This window comes from Mustela lutreola, chromosome X, assembly GCF_030435805.1.
Source record: "Mustela lutreola isolate mMusLut2 chromosome X, mMusLut2.pri, whole genome shotgun sequence".
Classification (NCBI taxonomy): Eukaryota; Metazoa; Chordata; class Mammalia; order Carnivora; family Mustelidae; genus Mustela; species Mustela lutreola.
In genome coordinates, this window is record NC_081308.1 from 59,279,494 (window position 1) to 59,296,832 (window position 17,339).

General features: G+C 36.4%; 1 protein-coding gene across 1 annotated transcript in view; it reads right to left on the reverse strand.

Annotated features, from left to right (window-relative positions):
* EDA2R (ectodysplasin A2 receptor) overlaps nt 1-15,062 on the reverse strand; it is a 51,159-nt gene extending 36,097 nt beyond the window's left edge. Inside the window, 1 exon segment of the mRNA XM_059157894.1 lies at nt 14,976-15,062. Within this exon segment, the coding sequence (XP_059013877.1) occupies nt 14,976-15,062 (87 nt within the window).
* Between the last annotated feature and the right edge of the window lie 2,277 nt (nt 15,063-17,339).

Sequence of the window (17,339 nt, forward strand, 5' to 3'; positions counted from 1 at the left end):
ATTTGTTGGTGTAGAGTTGCTCATTATATGTTCTTATAATTGTTTGTATTTCTTTGGTGTTGGTTGTGATCTCTCCCATTCATGATTTTATTTATTTGTGTCCTCTTTTCTTTTTGATAAGTCTGGTTAGGGGTTTATCAATCTTATTTATTCTTTGAAAGAACCAGCTTCTAGTTTTGTTGATTTGTTCTACTGTTTTGTTTGTTTGTTTGTTTCTATTTCATTGATTTCTGCTCTGATCTTTGTTATTTATCTTCTCCTGCTGGGTTTAGGCTTTCTTTGCTGTTCTTTCTCCAGCTCCTTTGTGTAGAGTTTGGTTGTGTATTTGAGACTTTCTTTTTTCTTGAGAAAGTTTTGTTTCAATATATAGCTTCCTCTTAGGACTGCCTTTTCTGTGTCCCAGAGATTTTGAACAGTTGTGTTTTCCTTTTTGTTTATTTCCAAGAATTTTAAAATTATTTATTTTCCTGGTTGACCCATTCATTCTTTAGTAGGATGCTCTTTAGCTTTCATGTATTTAAGTTATTTCCACCTTTCCTCTTGTGATTGAGTTCTACCTTCAGAGTGTTGTGGTCTGAGAATATGCAGGTAATAATCCCAATCTTTTGGTATGGGTTGAGACCAGATTTGTGACCCAGGATGTGATCTATTCTGGAGAATGCTCCATGTGAACTAGTGTATTCTGTTGATTTGGGATGGAATGTTCTGAATATATCTGTGGTGTCCATCTGGTCCAGTGTCCCATTTAAAGCCTTTATTTCCTTTTGTGTGTGGGGGGGTTTTTTTGTTTTGTTTTGTTTTGTTTTTTGTTTGTTTATTTTCACTTTGTTTTGTTTTGTTTTTTGCTTGGATGATCTGTCCATTTCAGTGAGGGGAGTGTTAATGTTCCCTACTATTGTTGTATTATAGTCTATGTGTTTCTTTGATTGTGTTATTAATTGGTTTATATACTTGACTGCTCCCATGTTAGGAGCATAGATATTTAAAATTGTTAGATCTTCTTGTTGGACAGACCCTTAGTATGATATAGTGTCCTTCCTCATTTCTTATTATAGTCTTTGGCTTAAAATCTTTAATTTATCTGATATAAGGATTGCCACTCCAGCTTTATTTTGCTGTCCATTAGCATGGTAAAGCATTTTCTACCCCCTCACTTTAAATTTGGAGGTGTCTTTGGGTCTAAAATGAGTTTCTTATAGAAAACATATTGATGGGTATTGTTTTGTTTTTGTTTTTTTCCCCAGCGTCTTTTAATGGGGACATTTAGCCCATTCGCCTTCAGGGTAACTATTGAAAGATATGAATTTAGTGCCATTGTATTGTCAGTAAGGTGACTGTTACTGTATATTGTCTCTGTTCCTTTCTGGTCTACTACTCTTAGGTTCTCTCTTTGCTTAGAGGAACTCTTTCTATATTTCCTGTAAGACTGGTTTGGTGTTTGCAAATTCTTTCAATTTTTGTTTGTCCTGGAAGCTTTTTATCTCTCCCTCTATTTTCAAAGGCAGCCTACCTGGATATAGTATTTCTTGGCTGCCTATTTTTCTCATTTAGTGCTCTGAATATATCATGCCAGTTCTTTCTGGTCTGCCAGGTCTCTGTGAATAAGTCTGCTGCCAATCTAAGATTTCTACCATTGTATGTTACAGACTTCTTGTCCCAAGCTGCTTTCAGGATTTTCTTATTGTCACTAAAAGTTGTAAGTTTTACATTAGATGATGGGTTGTGGACCTATTTTTATTGATTTTGAGGAGGGTTCTCTGTGCCTCTGTTCGTACTTTTTGAAGCACATCTGTGAGAGGTGGCATTGCTTCTATGGGGACAAAAGAAACAGCAGGCACAATCTCCCACCCCCACCCAGCATAGGTTCAGAGACAGTTGCTAAGGGCAGCTAACCCATCCATACATTGGTTATTTGGCATGTTTGCTTCAAATCCATGCCTCTGAACTCTATCATGGCTGCACTTCCGGGTCAAACCTGCATTAGTCTCAGTAAGGCAAGAGCCTTTCCAGGGGACCAGCTTAGGTCCTCACACTCATAGAATTTTAAAAACCAGCAGGCCTATTTATGTTAGAGACAAAGTTGTGCTGTTCTACTCTGGACAAGCAAGTGACCCAGAGACAGTATGAAGTCAGCAATCTGATAAATGCTTATGATACATAAGGGGAAATTATTGGTTCCTCTTAAAGTAGCTCCCTGAGAGCAGCAAGCATGGACTCCCCTGTCCAGGGACAAAGGAGCTGACTGTTGCCATTTATTTCCCTCACCCCTCATTATAAGCCAACTTCAGTAAACACTATGGGGCCAACATTGGCTGCCTAACATGCTTAAACCAAATTTTTACTCCTGTTGTCTATTTCTACTGCTTTTATTGGGCAAATTTGTGCCTAGTAACCAGCACAGAGGGCCCCTTTCCAAGAAGACCAGAATAAACCACCAGAGGCACTATGTCTACTAACCAGAGTTCTGCAAAATTTCAGTTCTAGTGGAAATAGCATCAGCTCTCTTTTAACAAGCAGATGAGAGCAAACCTAGTTAAAACTTGCCACTCTCTGGCCAAGGTCACACACTCCCCAGAGCAGGTAAAGAGAAACTCTGCAGATGACTGACCTGAGGGGTAGAGAAACCAAAACACAGCATCAGTGTGCACACAGCATACACCAGAGACACTAAGTGGCAGGCCCTGGATATTATATGGCCTCTTCTTTATAAAGCCATTAGTCTTGGGATCAGGAAATGTAACAGGTTTTCCTAACACAGAGAAGAACACAGATACCTAGATAAAATGCCAAAATGGAAGCATTCATTCCAGGAAAAAAAAAAAAAAAAACAGGAAGACATCACATCCAGGGATCAAATTGAGACAGATATGAGTAACATGCCTGATCCAGAATTTAAAGCAACAATCAAAAGGATATTAGCTGGGTTTGAGAAAAGCATGGAAGACATCAGGGAGACATTTACTGCAGAGATAAAAGAGGTAAAAAAAAATCGGGTCAAAATGAAAAATACAATAACTAAGTTTAGAAACTCACTGGACATAATTACCACAAGGATGGAAGAAGCAGAGGAACATATATGTGATAGAAGATAGAATTATATAAAGTAATGAAGTTGAACAAAAAAATGGAAAGACAAATTTTGGACTACAAATGCAGACTTAGGGAGCTCAGTGACTCCATCAAATGTATGAACATCCATATTTTAGGAGTCTCAGAATAAAAGAGAGAAAAAGGTGTAGAAATTATAGCTGAAAACTTCCCTAATCTGCAGAAGGAAACATACATACAAATCCAGCAGGCCCAGAGAATTCCCATGAAAATCAACAAAAGCAGGCTAACACCAAGACATATTATAATTAAATTTGAAAAATACAGTATAATGAAAAAGTGGTAAAAGAATCAAGACAAAAGAAGTCCCTGATTTACAAGGGGAGACTCCTAAGGATAGCTGCAGATCTTTCCACAGAAACTTAGCAAGTCAGATGAGAGTGGCATGATATACTCAATGTGCTGAATGGGAACTATTTGCAGCCAAGTATACCATATACAATAAGAATAACATTCAGAAGAGAAAGAGAGATAAAAACGTTCCCAAACAAATTAAAACTAAAGGAGTTTCTAACCACTAAAGCAGGCCTGCAGGAAATATTAAAGGGGCCTCTTTGAGTGGTAAGGAAAGACCAAAAGTGACTAAAACTAGAAAGGAACAGAGAAAAATCTCCAGAAACAACAAGTAATACAATGACACTAAATACATACTTATCAATAATTACTCAGAATGTAAATGACTAAATGCTGCTTTTAAAAGGCATAGGGTGGCAGATTGGAAAAAAAAAAAATAACAAGACCCATGTATATGCTCTCTACAAAAGACTCATTTTAGACATAAAGACACTGCAGATTGAAAAGGGATGGATAATCAATTACCATGCAAATGAACATCAAAAGAAAGTCAGAATAGCAATAGTTATATCAGGTAAACTAGATTTTAAAACAAAGAATGTAACAGGAGATGAAGGAGGACACTATATCATAATAAAGAGGACTGTCCAATAAGAAGACCTAACAAGCTTAAATATTTTCCTCAACATAGGAGCACTCTATTATATAAAATAATTAATTACAAACATAAATGAACTCATTGATATTAATAAAATATTATTGGGGACTTTAACATCCCACTTACATTAATGGACAGATCATCTAAGAAAATCAACAAGGAAACAATGACTTTGAATGACACATTGGACCAGATGGACATAACAGATATATTCCAAAGATTCCATCCTAAAGCAGCAGAATACACATTTTTTTCAAGTGCACAGCAGACTAGATCACATACTATGCCACAAATCAGTCCTCAATAAGTACAAGAAGACTAATATCATACCATGAACACTATATGACCACAATGCTGTGAAGAAACTTGAGGTCAACCACAAGAAAAAAAAAATTAAAAGACCACAAATACAAGGAGGTCAAAGAACACGCTACTAAAGAAAGAACAGGTCTATGAGGAAATTAAGGGAGAGATTAAAAAATACATGGAAACAAATGAAAATGAAAACACGATGGTCCAAAACCATTGGCATGCAGCAAAAACAGTACTTAGAGGAAAGTATATAGCATACTGGCCTACCTCAAGAAGCAAGTAGTAACTTAACCTTACACTTAAAAGAGCTAGAAAAAGAAAAAATGAAGCCTAATGACAACAGAAGAAGGGAAATAATGAGAGCCTATGGACTCTGAAAAACAATCTGAGGGGAATGAAGTGGTGGGAGGGTGGGAGGTTGGGGTACCAGGTGGTGGGTATTATAGAGGGCACAGATTGCATGGAGCACTGGGTGTGGTGCAAAAATAATGAATACTGTTATGCTGAAAATAAATAAATTTAATTAAAAAAAGATTAGAGCAGAATTAAATAATGTAGAGGGGAAAAAAACAAACAAAAACCATTTTAACAGTTTAATAAAACTGGAAGCTGGTTCTTTAAAAATATTAGTAAGATTGACTAACCTCTAGCCAGATTTATAAAAAAGAAAGATAAATGACCCAAATGAAATCACAAATGAGAGAGGAGAAATGACAACCAACACCACAGAAATGCAAAAAAAAAAAATATAAAAGAATATTATGAAAAATTATATGCCATCAAATTGGACAATTGTAAGAAATGGATAAATTCCTAAGGACATATAAACTACTAAAACATGAAACAGGAAGAAATGGAAAACTTAAACAGGCTGATCACCAGCAAAGAGATGGAATCAGTAATCAAAAATCTCCTAACAAACAGAAGTTCAGGGTTAGATGACTTCCCAGGAGAATTCTACCAAACATTTATGGAAGAGTTAACACCTATTTTTCTCAAATTACACCCTCCCCCAAAATGTAAGGAAAACTTCCAAATTCATGCCAGCATTACCTTGATTCCAAAACCAGACAAAAACTCCACTACAAAAGTGGAATGAACACAGGCCAGTATCCCTGATGAATATGGATGTAAAAATTCACAACAAAATACTAGCGAATTGAATCCAATGGTACATTAAATGAATCATTCAATATGATCAAGAGGGATTTATCCTGGGCTACAGGAGTGGTTTAATATCCATAAATCAATCAGTGTGATAGATAAGAAACATATGATCCTTTCAATAGATGTAGAAAAAGCATTTTACAAAGTATAACATCCATTTGTGATAAAAACCCTCAACAAAGTAGGGATAGATGGAATATATCTCAACACAATAAAGGTGATATATGGAAAAACCACAGCTAATAACATCCTCAAAAGGGAAAACTGAGAGCTTTACCTATATGGTCAGGAATAAGACAGGGATGTTCACTTTTACTACTGTTATTTAACATAGTAATAGAATGCCTAGTCTCAACAGTCAGACAACAAAAAGAAATAAAAGCCATCCAAATTTGGAAGAAGTCACACTTTCATTATTTGCAGATGACTTGTCCATTAGCATGGTAAAGCATTTTATACCCCCTCACTTTAAATTTGGAGGTGTCTTTGGGTCTAAAATGAGTTTCTTATAGAAAACATATTGATGGGTATTGTTTTGTTTTTGTTTTTTTCCCCTGCGTCTTTTAATGGGGACATTTAGCCCATTCGCCTTCAGGGTAACTATTGAAAGATATGAATTTAGTGTCATTGTATTGTCAGTAAGGTGACTGTTACTGTATATTGTCTCTGTTCCTTTCTGGTCTACTACTCTTAGGTTCTCCCTTTGCTTAGAGGAACTCTTTCTATATTTCCTGTAAGACTGGTTTGGTGTTTGCAAATTCTAAAATCTAACTAAAAAAAAAAAAAAAATCTAACTCCACCAAAAAATTACTAGAATTGATACACTAATTGGGTAAAGTTGTGGGATATAAAATCAATGTACTGAAATTTGTTTCACTTTTATTCACCAATAATGAAGCAGCAGAAAGAGAAATCAAGGAAATGGTCCCATTTACAATTGCACCAAAAAGATATGATATGTAGGAAGATATGATAAAAAGATATGATATGTAAGATATGTAGGAAGGAACTTGACCATAGTGGCAAAAGATTTGTACTTTCAAAACTATATCTTTCTGGAGAAATGTCTGTTCAGCATCTTTGCTCATTTTTAATTGGGCTATTATTATGCTATTGAATTCTATGGGTTTTCATATATTTTGTTATTAACTCCTTGTGACATATGATTTGCAAGTACTTTTCTCATTCTTATGTCATCTTTTCACTTTGTTGATGGTTTCATTTGCTGTGCAGAAGCTTCTTGGTTTGATATAGTCCAACTTATCTGTGGTGGTGGTTGTTGTTTGTGCTTTAGGTATCACATTAAAAAAAAGTCATTGCCAAGACCCACATCAAGTCACTTTGTTTCTATGTTTTTGTCTAGAAGTTTAATGGTTTCAGGTCTCACATTTAAGTCTCTTATTCATTTAATGTTAATTTTTGTGAGTGGTGTTTAGACATGGGTTCAGATTAATTCTCATACATATGAATATCCAATTATCTCAGCATCATTTATTGAAGAGACCATCTTTCCTCCATTGAGTATTTTGGCTCCCTTGTCAAATATTAGTTGACTGTATATGTTTGTGTTTGTTTCTGGGCTCTCAGTTTGGTCCCATTGGTCTATATGTCTATTTATACAGGAGTATAATACAGTTTGATGACTATAGCTTTATAGTATAACTTGAAATCAGGAAGCACAATACCTTCTGCTTTGTCCTTTTTCAGTATTTCTTTGACTAGTTGGGGTCTTTTGTGGTTCAATATAAATGTTATGAGTACTTTTTTCTACTCTTATAAAAGTGTCATAGGTATATTGATAAAGATTGCATTGAATCTATAGATCACTTTCAATAGTATTGACATTTTAACAATATGAATTTTTCCAATCCATGAATGTGAAATATCCTCCCATTTGTATATGTTCTCTTCACTTTCTTTCATCAGTGTTCTATAGTTTTCAGTGCAGAACACTTTCCCCTCCTCACCTAAATTTATTCCTATTTTTTAGGGGGCATGCCTGGGTGGCACAGTCAGTTAGGTATCTGACTCTTGGATTTGGCTCAGGTCATGATCTCAGGGTCCTGGGATCCACCCCTACATGGGGAATCCTTACTCAGCAGGGAGTCTGTTTATTTCTCTACCTCTGCCCCTCCCCCAGGCATTCTCTCTTTCTCTCTCTGAAATAAATAAGTAAAATCTTTTAAAAATATTAAAAAATAAACACTATCAAATTATCCTCAATAATCACTTCTTGACTAAATGAATGAGCTGTTTTCTAGAATATTTAAAAAAATAAGTATAATGAAAAATTATATTGAGAATCTTCTTTACTAATTACGTGGCAAAGGTAATTACCTCAAACAATGTGGCTCCCCAAACTAACAAGGTTTATAATTAGAAGTATATCAATACTGTTAATCATTTTTACTCAACTAGCACAATTATTTTACTTTTAATTTTTATTTATTTTTTAATTTTCTTTTCAGTGTACCAGAATTCATTGTTTATGTACCACACCCAGTGTTCCATTCAATATGTGACCTCCATAATACCCACCACCAGGCTCACCTAACCTCCCACCCTCTGCCCCTTCAAAACCCTCAGATAGTTTTTCAGAGTCGAGTCTCTCATGGTTCGTCTCCCCCTCCAATGTCCCCCAACTCCCTTCTTCTCTCCATCTCTTTCCTCCATGTTATTTCTTATGCTCCACAAATAAGTGAAACCATAGGATAATTGACTCTCTCTGCTTGACTTATTTCACTCAACATAATCTCTTCTGGGCCCGTCCATGTTGATACAAAAGTTGGGTATTCATCATTTCTAATGGAGGCATAATACTCCATAGTGTATATGGACCACATCTTCCTTATCCATTCGTCAGTTGAAGGACATCTTGGTTCTTTCCACAGTTTGGTGACTATGGAGATTGCTGCTATGAACATTGGGGTACAGATGGCCCTTCTCTCATTACCTCTGTATCATGTGGGTAAATACCCAGTAGTGCAATTGCAGGGTCATAGGGAAGCTCTATTTTTAATTTCTTAAGGAATCTCCACACTGTTTTCCAAAGAGGCTATACCAACTTGCATTCCCATGAACAGTGTAAGAGGGTTCCCATTTCTTCACATCCTCTCCAACACACGTTGTTTACTGTCTTGTTAATTTTGGCCATTTTCACTGGTGTAAGGCGGTATCTCAATGTGGTTTTAATTTGAATCTCCTTGATGGCTAGTGATGATGAACATTTTTTCATGTGTCTGTTAGCCATATGTATGTTTTCATTGGAGAAGTGTCTGTTCATGTCTTCTGCCCATTTTTTGACATGATTATCTGTTTTGTGTGTGTTGCATTTGAGAAGTTCTTTATAGATCCTGGATATCAACCTTTTGTCTGTACTGTCATTTGCCAGTATCTTCTCCCATTCCATGGGTTACCTCTTTGTTTTGTTAACTGTTTCCTATACTGTGCAGAAGCTTTTGATCTTGATGAAGTTCCAAAAATTCATTTTTGCTTTTGTTTCCTGTGCCTTTGGAGACCTATCTTGAAGAAGTTGCTGTGGCCGATATCAAAGACATTACTGCCTATGTTTTCCTCTGTGATTGTGATGGATTCCTGCCTCACATTTAGGTCTTTTATCCATTTAAAGTTTATGTTTGTGTATGGTGTAAGAGAAGTAAAGTTTCATTCTTCTTCATATAACTGTCCAATTTTCCCATCACCATTTATTGAAGAGACTGTCTTTTTTTCCACTGTATATTTTTTCCTTTTTTGTTGAAGATTATTTGTCCATAGAATTGAGGGTCCATATCCGGGCTCTCTACTCTGTTCCAATGGTCTATGTGTCTGTTTTTATGCCAGTACCATGCTGTCGTGGTGATCACAGCTTTGGAGTAAAGCTTGAAATCAGGTAACATGATGCTCCCAGTTTTATTTTTGTTTTCCAACATTTCCTTAGCAATTCGGGGTCTCTTCTGATTCCATACAAATTTTAGGATTGTTTGCACCAGCTCTTTGAAAAATACCGGTGGAATTTTTATTGGAATGGCATTAAAAGTATAGATTGTTCTAAGCAGTATAGACATTTTAACAATGTCTATTCTTCCAATCAAAGAGCATAGAATGATCTTCCATCTTTTTGTGTCTTCTTCAATTTCTTTTATGAGTGTTCTGTAGTTCCTCAAGTACAGTTCCTTTACCTCTTTGGTTAGGTTTATTCCCAGGTATCTTATGGTTCTTGGTGCTATGTAAATGGAATCAATTCTCTAATTTCTCTTTCTGTATTTGCATTGTTGGTGTATAAGAAGGCAACTGATTTCTATACATTGACTTTGTATCCTGCCACATTACTGAAATGCTGTATGAGTTCTAGTGGTTTGGGGGTGGAGTCTTTTATGTTTTCCATATAAAGTATCATGTCATCTGCGAAGAGGGAGAGTTAGACTTCTTCATTTCCAATTTGGATACCTTTTATTTCTCTTTGTTGTCTGATTGCTGTTGCTAGGACTTTTAATATTATGTTGAACAAGAGTGGTGAGAGTGGGCATCCTTGTTGTGTTCCTGATCTCAAAGGGAAGGCTGTCAGCTTTTTTCCATTGAGGATGATAATGAGGATGAGGATGATATCCCTCTATCCATAAACTTTGAAGCATTTTAATCAGAAATGGATGCTGGATTTTGTTAAATGCTTTTTCTGCATCAATTGAGAGGACCATGTGGTTCTTCTCTCTTCTCTTATTGATTTGTGCTATCACATTGTTTGATTTGCCAATGTTGAACCATCCTTGCAGCCCAGGGATGAATCCTACCTGGTCATGGTGGATAATCTTTTTAATGTGCTGTTGGATCCTATTAGATACGAGCCTGTTGAGCATCTTAGCATCCATATTCATCATGAATATTCGTCTGAAATTCTCCTTTTTGGGGGCATCTTTGCCTAGTTTGGAGATCAGGGTAATACTGACTTCATAAAAAGAGTTTGGAAATTTTCCTCCTCCTTCGATTTTTTGAAACAGCTTCAGGAGAATAGGTGTTATTTCTTCTTTGAAAGTTTGATAGAATTCCCCAGGGAGTCCTTCAGGTCCTGGGCTCTTGTTTTTTGGGAGGTTTTGATCACTGCTTCAATCTCATTACTAGATATTGGTCTATTTAGGTTGTCAATTTCTTCCTGGTTCAATTTTGGAAGTTTATAGGTTTCCAGGAATGCATCCATTTCATCTAGGTTGCTTAACTTATTGGCATGTTACTGTTGATAATAATTTCTGATGATTGCTTCTATTTCCTTGGTGTTAGTTGTGATCTCTCCCTTTTCATTCATAATTTTATGAATTTTCTTTTGGATTAGTGTGGCCAATGGTTTATTGATCTTATTGATTCTTTAAAAAAAACAGCTTCTAGTTTCATTGATGCATTCTACTGTATCTCTTATTTCTATCTCATCAATCTCTGCTCTAATCTTGATTATTTCCCTTCTTGTGTGTGGAGTTGGATTAATTTGTTTTTGATTCTCCAGTTCTTTAAGGTGTAAAGACAGCTGGTGTATTCTGGATTTTTTCATTTTTTTGAGGGAGGCTTGGATGGTTATGTATTTCCCCCTTAAGACCACCTTTTCTGTATCCCATAGGTTTTGAACTAAAGTGTCTTCATTCTCATTGGTTTCCATGAATTGTTTCAGTTCTTCTTTGATTTCCTGGTTGATGCAAGCATTGTTAAGCAAGGTGGTCTTTAGCTTCCAGGTATTTGAATTACTTCCATACTTTTCTTTGTGGTTGAGCTCCAGTTTCAAAGCATTGTGATCTGAGAATATGCAGGGAATAATCTCTGTCTTTTGGTATTGGTTGATCCCTGACTGGTGACCCAGTATGTGGTCTATTCTGGAGAAGGTTCCTTGCACACTCAAGCAGAATGAGTATTCTATTGTTTTAGGGTGGAATGTTCTGTATATATCTATGAGGTCCATCTGGTCCTATGTGTCTCTCAATGCTCTTGTTTCTTCATTGATTTTCTGCTTGGATGATCTATTACTGAGAGTGGGGTGTTGAGATCTCCTACTATTAATGTATTCATATCAATATGACTATTTATCGTCATTAAAAGTTTTCCTATGTAATTGGCTGCTCCCATATTGGGGGCATACAAATTTACAAATTGTTAGATTTTCTTGGTGGATAATCCCTTTAAGAATTATGTACTGTCGGGGTGCCTGGGTGACTCAATGGGTTAAGTCTTTGCCTTCGGCCCAGATCATGATCTCAGTGTCCTGAGATCAGGCCCCGCACTGGGCTCTCTGCACAGTGAGGAGCCTACTTCCCCCTCTCCCTCTGTGTGCCTCTCTGCCTACCTGTCATCTCTCTCTCTGTGTCAAGTAAATAAATAAAATCTTAAAAAAAGAGAATTATGTAGTGTCCTTCTGTATCTCTGACTACAGTCGTTAGTTTAAAATCTAATTTATCTGATATGAGAATCCAGCTAGCATAATTCTTACATAAATTCTGATGCTGATAGTGTTATAAATGTATTTATTTATTATAGATAACTTATTAAATAAAACATAAAATGACATGCAACCAAAAATCACAATCATAATGGGCTTATCCTAAAAATATAAGATATTTCAATATTTAGAATTTATTGATATATACAATCGAATTAACATGTTAAGGGGAGAATAGATGAGATTGTCAACAAATGTTAATAAAATGTGACAATATTTGTAATCATTTCTGATTTTTAAAAATCTTATATATTATATGAAAGATTTAAAAACACTCCATATGTTGCCATATTGTCTGCCTACTGATGTGCCTTAAACTCGTAAGTAATAAACAGATAAAGTCAATTAACATATGGTTTCACTTGTGGAACTTAAGGAATAACATGGAGGACATTTGGAGAAGGAAAGGAAAAGGGAAGGGGGTGGAAATTGGAGGGGGAGATGAATCACGATACTATGGACTCTGAGAAACAAACTAAGGATTTTAGAGAGGAGAGGGATGGGGGGTTGGGTGAGTCTGGTGGTGGGCATTAAGGAGGGTACATATTACATGGAGCATTGGGTGTTATATATAAACAATGAATCTTGTTTACATATAACAAAAAACTAATGGTGTATCGTATGGTGCCTAATATAACACAATAAAAAAAGAAGAAACAATAAACAATGAAGAGTGAAACAATCTGAAATTGTTTACAGAATTGAAAATGCAAATAGATAATAAACTCAAAAAAATTTTCCCCATCAAATAGAAAAAAAAGGTAAGATAATATAAAGTTCTCATAAATTAGTAATTTTAAATTACAAAGGAATGTATAAAATTAATAGATGATAGAAACATGCATTGTTCATGTGTGATTTGGCTTTTGGAATATAAGAAATCCATGCACTTTTGAAAATAATTATAATTGTAATGGACATTATTAAAAAAATTCAGAAGCGTTATCTGCTAATATATTTCAAAAATTTCTAAACAGTGTACATAACTTTGCATAGTAATAACACTTTTAGAAATATGTCCTGAGGTAATATTGTTGATTTTCTGTAAAGATTTATTTATAATAATGTTTACAATCCATATGAGTAAATTTTAAAACTAAATATACGTAACTGTAAAAACAAGGCTGTGTCAGATGATGTTAACTGCTTATCTAAACGTTATTGCCCATTTTCTTATTTATTAATAGCACAGTGATTTCATTCTCACTTGCAAGGTAACCAGTCTCAAGAACTGATTCTTGGTTGGCCTTAGTTAATCTTGGTAATCCCATTACCACTTGCCAGGTATTCATTTCCTAGCCTTTCTTGGAGTTTAGAGATACAACATCGAATTTGCACCCATAATATAAAAGGAGAAAACTACTCTTCCCTAATAAAAGTCAAGCTAGTTTGTCCCTGCCCCTTCTTCCTGACTTTGACTATGCTGTGAAGATGTGATGCTTTGAGTTATGGCAAAAGAGGACACAAGCATGAAGACAAAACAAGATACCGAAGATGAAGAATAAAGAGAGCCTGGGTCCCTGAAAGCATTGTTGATCTGCTCAACCAAACACAGTCTCCTGACCTCTAGACTTTATTACATAAATAAATGTGTTTAGCATTCAAGTTACTGTTGCTTTATGTTACTTTTAACTTAGCACATCCTAATTGAGTCAGAGATAAACTAATTCCCTCATAGAAAAGCTTAGACTCAAACCCTTGTTTATCTGGCTCATGTTTATTTTTACTGAGCCATTTTGACTTTGGGAAAGTCATGCATCCTCTGAGTCTTATTTTCCTAATCTAAAATGGGGTTCTTAATACCTCCTTGGTGGGACTTAGAGCCAAATTAGACAATGCACATGAAAGTCCTTTACAAGGTAGAGACTGCTATACAAGTACAATCTGTTTATGTATAAAGCTTTTGCAGGAACACAACATTGCATCTCATTTGTTTTCTCTGAGCTTTCTAATGGTGTTAAAATACACAAATGTACATTTCATCATGGGTCATGTTTAAAAGTTTGGTAACAGCAGTTTGATAGATAGACTAATTTTTCTACCTTGAAGAAGATGAGAAATAAAAAGATAGGAAGGTGGGCTAAATAACTGTATTTTATTTTACTTATAGGATCATGTCACTTTTCTAATCAAAACCCTTCAAAGGGTACCTGGTGTAGCTAGGGAAAAAATGAAAATTTCTCATCATAGATTTTAAGACTCCACATGGTTTGGCCCAGACCTTCTTCTACAACCTCATTGTGTACCACACTCTATTTCACTTTACATCAGCTGCACTAACCTTCTTCTTTTTCCTTGTATATAACTAGTTCATTCCCACCTTGGGATTCTATACTAGCTATATTCTGTCCCTGGAATATACCTCCTTAGAGAGGCTTTCCTCTGCTACCAGATCTGAAGTACTTCTGTATCAGATCAGACCTGAATCTGGCTCCTGAATCCCAAGAGGGTGGGCCCTAATTTAGTTGACAGATTTCCCTAATGCTAAACAGTCTTCTTAGGCCTCTGCATTCCATATTTGCTCTTGATATATGCCATTATCTCATGGAATCCTCCCCTGACCCTGATCCTGTCAAGTGGACTTTTTGTTGGCACTGTCACTGCTATTATCATAATCTTTGGATTCCATGTTTTGTCTGATAAACTGGATTAGCCACAGGTTAATGACTCTCTTTTTTTTTTTAAATATTTTTATTTATTTATTTGACAGAGAAAGAGAGAGAGATCACAAGAAGGCAGAGAGGCGGCGGGGGGGGGGGGAGAGCAGGCTCCCCGCTGAGCAGAGAGCCCGATGCAGGGCTCGATCCCAGGACCCTGGGACCATGACCTGAGCCGAAGGCAGTGGCTTTAACCCACTGAGCCACCCAGGCGCCCCTAATGACTCTCTTAATAGTGGAACCACTCAGTTGTTAGGCTGAGTCCTAGAATATGAAAGAAGTAAGTGTCCTGATCAGAGGTACTTACCTTAGAGAGTTCTTGTCCAGCTCCACACAGTTGGCAGGTGACACACTGTCCCCATTGGTCCCAGTACTCATTTTCTTGGCAATCCATGGTGGGAAGGCTGTGGATACATAACACAAAAAATAGGGAGCTAGTGAAAAGGGAAGGTGGTGGCTTGCTTTATGTGTCACTTGGTTTATGGGTCCACTTTATATAGTCTCTGGCTCTGAGTTACAGGGGGTGAGAAAGCCAATCCAAAACTGCTAACACTTACATAGCTCTGACCATGTGCCAGGAATTCTTTTAAATGCTTTACATTTAATAATAATTAATTGAATACTTTACCTCACCATATGAGAGATTATTATTATCTCTGTATGAGGAAACTGAGGCACAGAGGCCAAGATATTTCCAAAGTTCACACTATTAGTTGCTGTACAGCTTGCTGACCGGAAGGAGAGTAAGGCAGGGAGCTAACATCTACCTCGGTGGGTAGAGAATAACCACAATTTCTTACATGTGACCAGCTATTAACAAATTAGAAAGCATTTTCACATCCATTATTATTTGACCCACACAACAACCATGTGAGGTAAGCAATATAGGGATTATTGTCATTGTTTTGTGAATAAGAAAACTGAAATATGGTTTTCTTTTGGCAAAACTGTCTTGAATACCTTTGAGGGCCACTACTAGCTGTCATTGTTTCTGTCCTAGGGAGAGTGGGATGGGAGGTGACCCATCATGAAGAAATATCCTGGTACACTAAGGTGTAGAGAAGGAGAAACACTACTCAGATAACAGTTCTCAGAATACAGATGGCATAAGACAGCATTACTAGTATTGGCCTGAGACCTGGGAGATACAGATTTTAATCCTGTCTATAGGGTAACCAATCATTCAGGTTTGCTTAGAACCAAGAGGCTTCCCCAGCATATGGGGTTTTGAGTGCTAAAACTGGGACAGTTTCAGGCAAACTGGGATGGTCGTTCAACTCACCTAATTCTTTTTCTTTCAACCTATGCCCTTGGATGAGTCACTTTGTGTTTTCTGGCCACAATTACTTAATCTGAAAAAAAAAATGGACAATATGTTTCTTACCTACCTTATATAGATCTTGGGAGGATTAAATGAGCTAAGGCCCATTAGACCATCGTGAAGTCTTTAAAAAGATAGACGAAACAAGACAGAATTAAGCACACAGAGAGAGAGGTTTCTACAGAGATGAATTTTAATGAGGTAAACTCAAGTAATTGATATAGACAATTTGAACTGTTCAAAGACAGAGGTGGAGGGAGATTCTTTTGCTTGTTCCTTAACCTCATACCAAGGTGAACTTCAGGTGGCTATTCAAAGTGCTGAAAATCCCAAGTATGTATGTTGGAAGAGAGGAGAGTGAATGTGAACTCTGAGAGGCCACCACTCTTCCCCTTAAAATTCCCCAGTGGTATTAGGTTTAGTCATCCTGGCTGGCATTCTTGCTTGAATGTGTCTTTCCCCACCATCAATTGGACCATTCTTTCATTCCTTTATTCAAAAGAGAGTGGGCTACAAATTCATTTTTGCACAAATTAAAAAATGTTCCCACTTGTGTTGTTTTAATTACAGGCCTGTAGTTGTCAGCCTCAATAAACATAGTCCCCTCCATACCTACACTTCTTAGTAAGGAACAAAACCATCACTGATCTCATGGGCCTTATGAAAAGGGAATTAAGTGTCATGGGCACATAGCCAGTATACTGGCCCAGACAACTACCCTGTATCATTCCCCTACCCACAAAAGCAGAAACGTTGGCAGAAGCCAAAGAGCAGCCCTGGCCTTGAGATAAGCTCCTGACGTAGGCATGTGAAATCTCCACAGCAGCTGCTTCTAGCCTCTGGGTGTCTAAAACACTCTAATTTTTTGAATTCCATAGCCTCATTTCTCTAATAAATGTCATTTGTCATGAATCTTAACACATCCCTCTAACATGGGCTTTAAGACCTATGTTTAGGCTTATTACTAAATCCACATAGCAGAATCCAGGGAATGAACAGTCTCCCCCCCCCCTTTTTTGGTCAAACTGCTTATCTAAAGCATATAAAATAAATTGTCTTTCATTATAAACTTAAGAAACTGTCTTTATTACAGAGAACAAAATCACATAGACTCTGGAGTGCTTTGAAGTCAGGGTATATAGGAAAACTTTAATAATGGTTAAATATTATTATCCAAGACAAACTCAGAAGTTATGAAAAATTCTTCTCTGTGGTCATCAATTGTCCTCTGGCAGATGTAATTGCCTTTTTATTTTAAGAGAAGGTGAGAGATAACAATTAGGTTTTGAGAAAATTAGGACTACTCTGAGGTGTCTCGTAACTACACCTCGACATACTTCTAAAATGTCA